The sequence below is a fragment of the Archocentrus centrarchus genome, chromosome 7 (assembly GCF_007364275.1).
Source record: "Archocentrus centrarchus isolate MPI-CPG fArcCen1 chromosome 7, fArcCen1, whole genome shotgun sequence".
In the NCBI taxonomy this organism is placed as follows: domain Eukaryota; kingdom Metazoa; phylum Chordata; class Actinopteri; order Cichliformes; family Cichlidae; genus Archocentrus; species Archocentrus centrarchus.
In genome coordinates this window covers 4,459,210-4,473,323 of record NC_044352.1, presented here as the reverse complement: position 1 = coordinate 4,473,323, position 14,114 = coordinate 4,459,210, and the positions used below count along the sequence as shown (strand labels likewise).

The window sequence follows — 14,114 nt, the reverse complement described above, 5'->3', positions numbered from 1 at the left end:
AAAGCTCTAAATGGCAGCTGATCCAATAAACAGCATAAATGGGAATATTCTTAACTCATTACTGCAGTAAATATATAGATGATGACTCTCTTTAACAGAGATTTTATTACATTGTAATTACTATTTGGTAAAATAAACTTGGCATTCTTGTAAGGAAGTAATATCTCAGGGAGTAGACAGCCCGTGCTTTTTGTCATTTATAACAGGCATGTTTTAGGCATGACATACTGGATTGTCTTAATCAGCCACTCCACAGGGAGACTGAGCTGAGAACTACTAATATGTTGGTGCTGCTGTAGCATGTTTGCTCTTTTTATATGCTGAATTTTAACAGTTTACACACAACCCCGAGTGTAATTTATTCAGTCCTCTGGTGGGATGAGCGGGGAAGTTGATCGTGTGGAGGTTATTACAAGGACCTTTTTAAAACTTACTTTGGTGTTAAGTCTCCAAACCAACCAACTGGCTTGCAATGCTTTTGACAGTTGATAATATAATGTGTATTTTTATGCTCCACTGGCCATCAAAACTGAAGTTTCATATATGTTGATAAATGATAGATAAATGCCCATATTTGCCTATATTTATATTTGCCCATATTTATATTTATATATTTATTTGCCCATATTTATATTTGCCCATATAAAATGGATGCTGTAAGTCAGCAACCATTTTATATGGGCAAATATGGGCACGACTCGCTTCTAAAAGGACTTTTCGATTGGTTTGGGCTGGTGGGGGCAGGTCGTCTTGGAGGACAGGATGAAAACCCCCCACCCATCTGCTGATATCACATCTATCATCTCAGACCAAAGCTTTCACTTATCACAAAACTACAGATTAACCTGAATTTTTAATATTTGAAGTCAGAATATCTGTGAAAAAAGAAAAGCTACGACTTTCAGGGAGCCGATTGTCCCGTAGCAGCGTCTAGCAGTGTGTGTGAGGTAAAATAGTATTATTTTTCTATTTCCATATCACTGTATATTCAGTGTATCAGTACGCATTTTGAGCTATGACCTCATGTTGCCAAATGCAGCGCTCTGATTGGTCAGATCTGTTTATTCCGTTACAAAATTCAGAAAAATCTAACTTGATCTGAGAAATAAATGCTGCAAATTAGTCCTGTGAAATGATGCGATCAGTGTGAACGGCTACATTAACAACAGGCGAGTCTGAAAAATATTTTTAACGCACAAAAAATTTGCATGAATTTTTATGCATCTGGTATGTAAAGGCCTTTAGAATGCACTTTTATTTTGAAGACTTAATTGAATCTGTAGAAAGAACGCTAGGATAGCAGAAATATGTGTGTGTGTGTGTGTGTGTGTGTGTGTGTGTGTGTGTGTGTGTGTGTGTGTGTGTGTGTGTGTGTGTGTGTGCATGTGCATCTCACTTGTGCTAAATGGCCAATTTCCACTGGGAATAGTAACTTAATTAAATACAGACACACACACACACACACTCTCACTGACCATCTGCATGTAAGTGTTGTCTGCCATAGCAGCGGTATGTTAGTGCATAATGAGTGTGTGTGTGCGTGTGTGTCTGTGCGCGCGTGTGCGTGAGGTGTCTTTAGGGCGGTCTCACCGACAGGAAGACAGATGAAGGACAGGAAATGAGTGCGAGCAGACGGACAACAGTTGGTGCGTGTGTGTGTGTGTGCGTGTGTGTGCACTGTGAGAATGCAGGACAGCAAAAGGCGAGTGTCATCTCAGCAAAGGACAATAATCAGTCTGTGTGTCCTCATATGTCTAGTTTTTTTGAGGACAGATTTGATTTTATGTCGGGTCAGGAGTCTGGGAATAACTTCAGTGAGGGTCCTCAGAAAGACAGAACGACAAACGTGTGTGTGTGTGTGTGTGTGCGCGCGTGTGTGCATGCCTTTCTATGTGTGTCTGTATGAACTGCAGTTAATGAACATTTCAGTGATGATATTTCTGCATGTTTTTTAGGTCCTTAAAATATTTGGAAAATGCAGAATTTTTGGACAGGTAAGGACATTCATGGGAGGAGTGAGGGCATTTAATCCAAGTGGACAAAATATTTTTTGGAAAAAGTGAACTTTTGTCCTGTCTCCCTTCCCTCACTCCCTACTAGTTGTGGCCCCTACCCTGAGCCTGGTTCAGATTTTTCCTGTTAAAAGGAAGTTTTTCCCTCCCACTGTTGCCAAGTGCTTGCTCATAGGGGGTTGTCTGATTGTTGGGGTTTTCTCTGTATTACTGTAGGGTCTCTACCTTACAATATAAAGTGCCGTGGGGGCGACTGTTGTGATTTGGTGCTATTTAAATAAAATTTAATTGAATTGAATTTTGGGGGCTGCACGGTGGTTTTCTCCGGGAACTCCGGTTTCCTCCCACAGTCCAAAGACATGCAGTTACTGGGGTTATGTTGATTGGTGATTTAAATTGCCCACAGGTATGAGTGTGAGTGTGAATAGTTGCCTGTCTCTCTGTGTTAGCCCTGAGACAGGCTGGTGACCTCTACAGGGTGTACCCTGCTGCTCGCCCTATAGGTTAGGCTCCAGCAAACCCCGCAATCCTGAAAAGGATAAGTGGAAGTGGATGGATTATTTTTTAGAAAATGTGGAAATTTCAGAAAGATTTCAGAAAACATTTTAGAAAAGTCAGAAAATGTTTTGGGAAATGGGACATTTTGGAAAAGGGTGGACATGGGGAAAATGGATGTTATGGACATTTCAGGAAAATTTTGGGAAAGTGTGGATCTATTTTGAGACGAGGGCATATTTTGGGACAATATGGAAATTCTGGTAACCTGGGGACATTTTTTTGTAAATAGAGGAAATTTCAGGAATGTTTGGATATATTTTGGGAAAGGACCACCATCTTTTGGGACATTTTTGGAATGTGGGAACCTTCTTGGGATTTAAATTTGGGCATTTTAGGATTGTGTGGACATTTTTGGAAAGTTGGGATAAGTGGGACCAAGGGGTATTTGGGGAAAGTGTGGCACTTTTTAGGGAAGTGTGAATGTTATTAGACTATGGACATTTTTGGAAAGTGTGGACATTATATCTTGGTGATATTGTGGTGATATTTTGGGAATGTGTTTAAGAAAGATTGGTTAACTGTGAAATAATTTTTTCAGCCTTCACAACTTCGGTGAACTGTTTAATATTTAAAGGTATAGTGCATAAAATCGCACCATAAGATGTCAGTAGATTGCAGTCAACCGACTTCTGTTTTCTTACCCCTCGCAATTCAAGTGTAGAATCCTAGCTACAGAGGCCTTATTTTCAATGTGTCCACGTCTATTTACTCTGGAGGAGGCTGTAAAACTTTGTGAAAGGAGCTCAATACGAGTCGATGAGTCAGTGAAACTCACGTCTGACTGATGGCAGTGATACTACAGTGAGTTGTTGAGAATATGCTGAACTTTTCTGTTGGTAAGTGCTGCTGTTTTTACCGCTGTTAGCTGTTGTTAGTGAAACTATCTTTGAAGTGGATCAAACATTGTTGGATTTGGACACAGCGAATAAACTCATATGATGTGAGAATGCAATCAAACTGTTTATCAGAGGAAAAGTGTGATTTTTAGGATACTAAAGCTGGCATAATGTTAGCTTATAACCAGATGTTGTTGTTGCTCATTGTCAGCTGTCTGGAAACTGGAGGTTTGCATGTCTAATCTCCCGAGAATAAGTAATTGTGACAATATCAGGAATAAATAAGGATGTTTATGCACATTTAAGCGTGTTAGAGACTTCAGTTCAGGAGGTGAGGAGGAAGAGGATGAAGTGGAAATGAGGGAGGACAGAGAGCAGGGATGGAAGACGGGAAAGACAATGAGAAAAAAATGATGAAAATAAACACGCACAAAATTTGCTAAATAGTCGTATACAGTTTGTGATCTGTAAAGTAAAAGTAACTTATAAGGTGTAATAACATTGGAGCACCAATGTCCATCTTGACCACTGTATTCAAGATGGAGGGGCAACATGGTGGCTTCCACAAACCAATGCCTGCACCGATATTTTTTTGATGGGTTAATTCTGAGAATATGACAATACATCAGTTTTTTGTAAGACATAATTACACACTAATCAGTGTACATTTATGAGTACATTCTTCTGTTCTATTTAATAACTTCATAAAAAATTACTTACTGTACCTTTAAGACTTGGCTTCTGGGCTCAGTTTAGAATTGGGTTTAGGTCAAGGGCCTGGGATATATTACATCACTGAGGGTCCTCATACTGACAGGAAGACCAACCTGTGTTTTTCCAATAATTGAATCCCAGTCAGGCACATCAATACTGCTTGTCCACCTGAAGCATGACCTTTGATTTCTGGAGGTCACCCCCCCCCCCCCCCCCCCCCCCCCCCACACACACACACACGCGCACACACGCACACAGTCTAGTGTGTTTGAGTATGTGTGAGTGTGTTCGCTGATGCTGCAGATGTGTCAGAGTCACCTTCAGCTGAACAGATTAGCTTGTTTTATATCCTTGTCTGTCTCTCTCACCTGGCTGCATAATGAGGAGTAGTGCATGCTGGGTCATGTCATCTTACCGAAGTGTTCTGACACTGAATGCAGGAGGAGTTGAAGCGGACAGCAGGGATGCGCTGGATCTTCCCCTGGATGTTGAACACGCACTCATAGTTTTTCTGGCCAGACTGAGGCTGGGGGAGGTTACGAGCTCTCAAAGTGATTGGACGAACCATCCCGGCCGGAACAAGGATGTCAGAGGTGGGGAGGATCTGAGGACAGCCCTGCAGAGAGAGAGAGAGAGAGAGAGAAAGGTGGGTTAGTACACAGTCATCTATCATTTGTGATAGGTTAATGGAAACCAGCCTAGTGTATGATATATGTCATTATTAGAGAGAACTGTTTCTATTTTAATCGCTATAAACTATTGATCAGTAAGTATATGTCACAATATTCAGGTACAACAAAGTTTTTCATGGCTTACTTTTAAATAAAAACTACCCTGTCCCAAAGGTGTTCTATCAGGCTGAGGTCAGGACTCTGTGCAGGCCAGTCAAGTTCTTCCACACCAAACTGGCTCATCCATGTCTTTATGGAGCTGCTTTGTGCACTGGTGTGCAGTTAGGTTAGAACAGGAAGGGGCCATCCCCAAACTGTTCCCACAAAGCTGGGAACATGAAATTGTCCCAAATGTCTTGGTATGCTGAATCATTAAGAGTTCCTTTCAGAGGAACAATGCAGTCAGACAGGTACTGTTCTCCTGGCAACCACCAAACCCAGACTCCTCCATCAGATTGGCAGATGGAGAAGTGTGATTCATGCCTCCAGAGAACACGTCTGCACTGCTCTAGAGTCCAGCGGCGTCGTGCTTTACACCACTGCATCCAACGCTTTGCATTGTGCTTGGTGATGTAAGGCTTGGAGCTGCTTGGCCATGGAAACCCATTCATGAAGCTCTCTACACCCTGTTCTTGAGCTGATCTGAAGGCCACATGAAGTCTGGAGGTCTGTAGTGACTGAATTGACACAGAAAATTGATGACTTCTGTTTACTATGCGCCTCAGCATTTGTAGACCCCACTCTGTGATTTTGCGTGGCCTACCACTTCATGGCTGAGTTGATGTTGTTCACAATTGCTTAATTTGCTTTAATAGCACTTAGAGTTGACTGTGGAATATTTAGTAGTGAGGAAGTTTCATGACTGAACTTGTTGCACAGGTGGCATCCTATCATTGTACCATGCTGGAATTCACACAGTTTGTGAGAGAGACAAATATTCTTCTTATGCTTTTCTGTGAAAAATAGAACTTTCCACAAGTATCAAAAATTTCCAAAACTATCAAGATTGTTGCCCCAGGTTTCTAAAAATATATACAAGTATGTACAGTACAGTATGTACAAGTAAATATATAAGTATGTTCACTATTCAAAATGCCCATTTCCCCAAATTTTCCTCTCTTCACAAACAAGCTTAGCTTCCAAAAATGTCATTTTTAAAAAAAATCTCCAGAATATCCTTACTTTTCCAAAAATGTGCCAGTCTCTAAAATGTCTTTTCTTCCAAAAACAGCTTTGAGTTGTCTGCGAATAGCTTCCTCACCTGTCACACATCCACACTTTTTCCACAACTTTCCTCACTTTTCTTTACTTTTACCAACCCGAAATGTCCTTACTTTTCATAAAATAACCTTTCTAAAATTGCCCCAACTTTTGAAAAATGTGATTTTTTTGTTCAAAAATGAAAAAGAAATCCTAATTTTTCCTAAGATGTTTCCATTTTCAAAAAAATGTCCTCATTTTTCTTTCATTGCCACTAAAAGTTCAAGTTTTTCCTGCAAATAAGTCCCCACACTCCAAAAATGTCCATATTTCTTTCTTGCAGTTGTCTTGAAATTTGGCCTCACAAACACAGAAATATATCCTCTTCATCACACAAACACACACACACACACAGCTGACAATGGCAGATAGCTTATCACAGACTGTCATCACTGAGTGGGGACAGAGACACTGTACGAGTGTGTTTGTGTGTGAGGTCAGTAATGGACAGCTGGTGACAGATCCAAACTTCCTGCGGCTGCTTGAAAAACACACACACACACACACACATCCTCACTGAGTCTCTCAGTGGGGTGAAAGCTTTATTAACGACCGTCACTACGGTAATTAATTGCCTTGTGAATGACAGGAAGACCATTAGCTCCACAGGAAGTGGACCAAAGCGCAGCAGTCGCTAGCAGCTACCGTGGAGACTATGTGTGTGTGTGTGTGTGTGTGTGTGTGTGTGTATGTGTGTGTGTGTGTGTGTGTGTTTGGGATAAAGGCCAAGTATGGCTGTGAGTCTCTCAGCAAACACTCGACATTTAACCAAGCACATCAACCATCGGCTACATTAGAACACCCAAACGAGCAGAACAGCTCAGACACCTCACCCATCGTCACGCTGACACATGAAACAAACAAAGTGTGATGTTTCCCTCATGTCTTCCACACAAATGTGACTGTAGAATCCATTCCTATACCTTGATTTGTAGGTCTGGAATTCAAATTCCCTAATCAGGAAACAGCTGCAAAATAAAACCAGAGTCCTCCTCCTGATACAGCCCACAACATCTTTACCAGCAGCAGCAGTAAGGCTGGTATTGTTTTCACCTCATGAGTGCTTGTGTGTTTCATCATGGTGAAATGTGGCCCTGGAGGCTACTACTGTACCATGAACAACCACCAAGGCTGTTCTGAGTGCTTTGGCAGATGTTTGTATGTCTGTATACAGATTTTTCAGTCATAAAATTTTAAAAGTGTGTAGCGGAGATCAAAATGAAGGCTCACATTAAACATATGCAGTCTAGCTTATGAGTACTGAGCACAAGGTCGCAGAAATGAATGTAACGTTTTCACAGCCCCTTACATCAGGTATTAATCGAGTGTATACCCCCCCCAATGATGGTGGTGTTTACTTTAGAAGAGTGGTTGTGAAATTGTGGGGTGGAGCCACTGCTGGGGTGGAGCCACTGCTGGGGTGGAGCATGGACAACCAGGTGAAAAGTATGAAGTGAAGCTAAGCTGAATAAGTTTGAAAGGTACTTGTCAATATTACCTGGGCTTTTTGCTGCAATTCTTTATAGTTACAATCATAAACTGTTACAGCAGGTTTAAACATGTCTTTTGAAGCTATAAACTAATGCTCTTTGTTCCTGTATTGTAATGAAACATAATCATTGTGGTTAATAATGCTGACATATATTTTTAAATGTTTAGAAATCTTCATTTTCATGGGAAAATGGCTAAATGCCATCTTGAAAAGCAAATGCTGACATGCAGTCAGGGAGGATTTACATCTACGTGTCTCAGGCCTCAGGCAGGGCAGTCCTCTTATATTTGTTTTGCCTCGGCTACAATCTGGAGCACGAGACGAGCTGAAGTCAGCAGCTCCATCTGATATGACTCGGGAGCACCATGGTTGTTGATTAAACTAATGTCCACTTCACAGGATTTTGGAGAATTTTGCCGCTTTCCACTTTCCTCTGGACTGGGGATCAACGAGCGACTCCCGTCTCACACATTCGAACCCCGTCTTATTCTCCTGTTAGCAGGTTTATGCAGTGGGTGGAGTTAAGCTCAGAGTTTTGAGGTTGAAAGAAAACTACTTCAATTTGAAACAGGAAACAGGAAAATAATGAGTGTTAAAGTCCAGTGTCTTTTGACCCATCCAAGCACCCGGACCTCCTACAAACGCTGACTTCTTGCTCGACTGCCACATCACCCGATTTCCTGCTTTGGGCAGAGAATCACACAATCGCATCAGTGAAAGTAACTCATCATAGAGGTGTAATATCCTTCATTCATTCTCATGCATGTTTAAAAAAAATTCCATTTAGGTTTTTGTTCATCATCTGTGCAGTTACCATTAGTGACAACTCCAGAAACCAGCTCCTTGTTTCCTGCACAGCTTTGCCTTATCGCTACTCTTTTAGTGTCGCAGTTATCACACAAAGACTCTCTTATTCTGTATTGAGTCTACAAAGGCAGCTCTTTTATTGCATTGAAGTTTGATTTGTAAGCTTGCTTGCTACATAAACACTGAGCTTATCATTAACAGAGTCTAAAAACCAGAAATGATTGGCTTTTTTGGCCTAGTGTTTTCAGCTATCATCATCAACATATCATCAGCTTTTAAATTATGTTAGCAAACTGTTGTTTCACTTATGTTCTGCAAACACACAATGATCATTAGCAAAATGATTATTGGGTGTTTTAGTGGCTTTTAGAGCTTTTACTCTGAGAACAGCTGCCTGCCGCAGTTATGAAAACAGTGAGTGTCAAACAAAACACTAAAATTGTGGAGGGAGAGAAAATGTGACCTGAGACTGAACATAAGCTCTGTGAAGTCAAAATAAGCTACAGAAAAAGCTGCTGATTCTGTGTAGGTTCATCATTAATAGACACACCTGAGCAATGTCAAAGCACACACCGTTATAATTAAAATATTGACTTGAAGAAGAGAAGAAGAGACAGGTATGAAGTCCCTCTGATGAAGACAGGCATCTTATTCCCCTACCTTCCCGAACACATGAGTCTGAACACATTACCCAATGGTGCTGCATACAAGATCCAAAGACTACATATGAAAGATGTAAAAACATAAGAGATGTGCAGTTCAGTGATTGGAATGAGCAGAAGGGAGGCCTAGCAGCACTCACTGCCTGCAGTTCCCTGTGCTGGTTCACCTGGCAATCAAAGCAGCTTGCTGCTTGGCAAGAACTCAAATGCCAGATACAGCCACTGTTTCTAACCTGCTAACTCTCTATTACAAAGTCTGTGCAATGCTAGATTGTGATAATTTGCAAATAGAGCAGCAATGGGTTTTATATTTCTGGGTGGATACAGAGGCATATGCATTTGTTCCCACAATAAAAAATAAAAAGGAGCAGGGACTCAACATGAGAAACCTGCCAATATACTGAACCGTCCTCATAGTTTTTCTTTACATAAATAAAGAGACTTCCATAAAGACAATTCCATGTAGAAAAGGTGCAAAATTCACCAGAATTTAAGGATGTTCATAGCTTTTAGCGGGCGTCACATCTGCTGTTTCCTGTTTTTAATCGTTTAAACGAGTCTGTTTTAATTTCTAAAAAATTGCTTGTTAACCGGAACTAAAGCCTCTGTGTGCACATGCAGCTCTCCGAATTATTTACTTGCATGCTACAAAATATGAAATCTGAAGTCAATAAAGGCTGCTCCCGTTTTCTAACTGAGAAAATAATCTTGGAATTTGTTCTTGTGTTATTGTTGAGTTTTAGTTCCCATTTTGATTTTATTGTTATTCCGTTTCTTGTGTCCCGATTGTTTCCCCGTCTTTGCCTCCGTCTTGTTTGAGTGGCTCATCTTACCGGTTTCCACTTCCTGTCTTATTAAGGTAGTTTCTCTTTCTTGTGTGTTGGCTGTTCCTTACCATCCAGTCTTTGTCGTCCCACTGATTCTCTGATCATTTTCTCATGTCTGAGTTTCCTCCGTTGTGATTGTCTGCCCTGCTTTAATTAGCTCTTGTTTCTTGCTCACCTGTGTCTCACTATCTAATCAGTCCTTTTCCATTTTTCCTCCCACATGGGTCCTCGTGTTTCATTGGTGGTTCCCAGTATTGTTTTTCTCCTATACTCTTTGGCTAATAAAGCCTTTTTTTGCACTCTACTCCTCTCTTCACCATCCACAGAACAATCTGCATGCATCTTGTGAACATTAAACCCTACAGCACAGAGTTCTGTAATTTATATTTTAGTAGGTTCACCATAAAATCGTTCCCTTTTTCCCCCCAGAGAAATCTGTGCATATTTTTAATGGCCAAAGGGTGTTTTTCATTTAAGGCTGATAACGATGGTGCTGCTCTATTTACATGAGACGTTATTCAGCATTTAACAAAGGCACAAAGTAAAATCAAGGAGAAACAGCAACTGGATGCAGAAATTATTTACTTACAGCCTGAAATATACAATTGTTAATTAAAAGTCATATTAAAAAAGTAGGAAGCTAGTTCTGTGAGAAACAGATAAGTAGTTGTCAGGTTAATTAAAAAAAATAATTCTGCTTTCTCAGCTGTGCACTTTATTTTTCTCCTCTTTCTGCTGACAGGTTTTTCTCTCTCAGCGGCGGATGAACAGACCATTGGAGCTGCTTCTCTTCACACCTTCCTTCTTTAACTCGCCCTCTCTCACTCCCTCTTCCTCTCCCACAGATGAAAAAGAGACCTTTACTCTGCCAGACACTTTAACCTGCTTGAATAAAGGTTAAATAAAGAATAATGACATTTCAGCCACCTCCTTCTCTTTTTTCCTCTGTTGCTCTTTTCCCCCTCACGGCTCCTTCATCTCCCCCCTCTCCCACTCTCCTTAGTCTGCCTAATTGCCTGGTAATTAACATTAATTGCTAGGATTGGACGTTTTCATGTCAATTAAGTAGCTATTCATCTTCTATTAACCAATTAGCCAATCAGAGGTTGTTTCTGTCACCCAGCAATGACACCGAGCACCAATCACGTCAACGAGACGCCCAAACAACTCGATCCCGGCTCACTATCCTCTCCGCTAACGAGATAACAAGCAGACTGAGAGCAGCTCAGCTCGTTAGAGACACAAGTGATCTGTTACTCAGTGGCAGGTGGAAACTGACTGCTGGATCTGCATTACACAGCAACCTAACTCCTTTGTCTGCTGAAACAGCTCCGCTCTTTACCTTCCTCTTTATTTATTTAGTGCTTATTTGTGTGCAGCTAAAAACAATCATACCTTCTGATGCCAGACCTGTGATGGGCCTTTTATGGTGACATATTAGGCTAACTTCCAGCTCCAGATATTTATTCTGGGACAGTGGGGTAGCTTTGTATGATCTGCAGTTTGAAAAAAAATCATTTTTCTTATTCCCACCTTTAAAGCAGCTTATTATTCCTGTGTCTAAAACAATCCATCCGTCCATCGCCACTTATCTGGATCCATTCTCAGTGGCAGCAGTCTAAGCAGAGATACTCAGACCTTCTCCAGCTCTTCATAGTGTACATGGTGCTCGTGCTGATGCCAAGTTTTTGAACTGTTCAGTGTGTTTGCACCACAAACTCACTCGTTTCTTGGCCAACAAATCGGTTCCGTTCCAGCACCATAAACTAGCTGGTCTGGAACCAAGGAATGTGTGACCCAAGCGGCAGAAGGGTGTGGTGCTGCCATCTTGACGTTGCTTAGTATCAGTTCATAACAGATAAAAGAATGCAAAGTGCAAGCATTACTTGTCATCTTGCTCGAAACCTCTGTCTGCGACTATCCTTCTGTGCCACACACAGATGCTGAAGTACTTTTGTTTGGAGGGTAAGATGTGTTTTCAGCACAAGAAATAAATTTTGCAAAAGGAGAGCGTATTCTGCCATGTTTGTACTCTTCGGCTTACGTTCCTGAATGAGGAACCGCCCACACTCACATACGTAAAGGATCACCTGGCAAAGCAGTGGAATCACAGGCCTGTTCTTAAAGGGTTCCCCGGTTCATGGGAACCAGCACAAGCATGGGGACGAGCACCGGCACCGTGTCAGTGGAAATGCGGTATTAGGTGTTCTCAAGCCAGCTGACTACACAACTACACAAGCCTCGTGTATCCAAGGTTTGACCAATGGATAGACTGTTCTCTCCAGAAATATAGGGAATGCACCTTCCTAGGGAGGCTGGGTAGTATGATCCCCCTGGAATATATCCTCCAGACCCCTTTTTTTAAAAAGGGGACCACCACCACAGTCTGACAATCTAGTGGCACTGCCCTTCCCTTCTTAGTGATGTCATGAAGGTGTGTCACCCAGGACACACTCAGAGCATCCAGAGCCCAGAGAAACTCATGGCAAATCTTTACACAACTTAGCTCGGCTTCTGGAAGCCTGCTGATGGGCCAAACCCAGTGCTTGCTCAGCACCTCCTATTCTTCTCACCCGCTCCCAGAAATCCCCACCTCCTACCACTGGCAGCACCTACCTCAGACAATACACAGTAATTTCCAGCTGATTTTCATAAATTTACCTCATCCTTGGCTGTTCTTGGCTTCGTTTAACATCTATTGATCTCATAAAAATAAATCATTGGTGTTTCATGTGTTCACATTTTCACCTTTTCTGTGTCAAAACTATTGTTAACCACCACAGCATCTCCCTAAAGCAAACCCCTGCTTTATCCTCCTTCTGCATACTAACGGGGACCATAATGTACAAAATGAACATCTCATTATATTCACCAAGACCTGAAATAAGAGCCCATTAAGACATCTGGTAAGTGCTCATTGAGGTCATGGATAAAATAAGCAGAGACTCTGCTCCAACAGTCTTCTATACAAACTTTCAAAAAACTCGACTGGCCATTAATAAAGAAAGCAAGTTTAAGACACTTCAGTGTTTTTTTATGCTGCATTAAAAAGGTGAAAAATCATTACTATCATTCTCTGACATAATCTTTGTTTGAATTGCTTCAGCTAGTGTTTGAAACCTGCTTTTTTTATACAGAGCTCAATAAAAACTTATTTTCAAAAAATGCTGACAAACCACGAAAATACAGAAAACAGGCGGTATAAATGTTGCAGTGCTTCCTAATGATGTCGGCGTGTTTTGCTAAATTTTCCACATGCTTTACATGCTTGAAAGACCTGAGCACTTAGATGAGAAAATGGGGAAACATCCCACCTTAAATAACATTCTGGTTTAGGTTGTCTGACCGAAAACACCTCTCAGCAGCTGACTCTTAAATCCCATCAGTCACAGAGTCCTTGAATGCATCAGCAAGGACAGATTTAAACATGGGGTGTGTGTGTGTGTGTGTGTGTGTGTGTGTGTGTGTGTGTGTGTGTGTGTGTGTGTGTGTGTGTGTGTTTCCACCCTTCACTGTTGACCTGAAGCTTTACTGTTGTTTACTGAACCATGTAATGACAGAGGGAGCAGCTCTGACCTCCATCACTGCTCCATCCTGCAGACGACTGCCTAAAAACGGTCTGATTTAAACAAACTCCCAGCTAACAGTTATGTGTAAATAACTTGTGTAACTAACTAAATTTAACAAACAATTGAATACTAATACGTACCAGACAAATACATTTATTATGATTTATAGATGCCCTGGTATGAGAAAATGTCTTTTTTTTTTTAAATTGTAGGATGTTTTAGATTTTCTTACCTGCTGCTAATATTCATAAATATATTTAAGAGAAAGGCTGAAATCAAATCAAATAATAATGTGTAATAATGTAGTAATGCTTTAAAAATAATTATGTACTAATACCTTACTAATGCTCCATAATGTGTAGTTATTATACAGTGTTACCAAAATAATTTAAAACAAGCTCTCACAGCGCATTTACTGAATAAAAAAAGATGTAAAATCCACAGGCAGAGTGTCATTTGTTTAAGCCGTGAAGCTCAACAAACATGCACACAAGCTCGTGCAAGTTTGAGTGAAAAGTCAAGGTTATGAAGCCATCATTCCTATGGCGAGTTTACATACTTTAGTCAACTATAACTACCACATGATTGAATGTTAGACTGACTTCATGAATCGATCATCTGTCCTTCAAGCCTGTCTGACCATCTCCATCAGCCGCTGCATGTCCCTTCCATCCCGCTGCACTCCCTCGATGCACCTTTCTCTGAT

General features: G+C 41.0%; 1 protein-coding gene across 1 annotated transcript in view; it reads right to left on the bottom strand.

The window, feature by feature from the left end:
- The window catches only part of plxna3 (plexin A3), a 163,878-nt gene that overhangs the window by 27,608 nt on the left and 122,156 nt on the right, over positions 1-14,114 (bottom strand). The window contains exon 13 of the mRNA XM_030733139.1: positions 4,536-4,736. Within this exon, the coding sequence (XP_030588999.1) occupies positions 4,536-4,736 (201 nt within the window). The remainder of the gene's footprint in view (positions 1-4,535; positions 4,737-14,114) is intronic.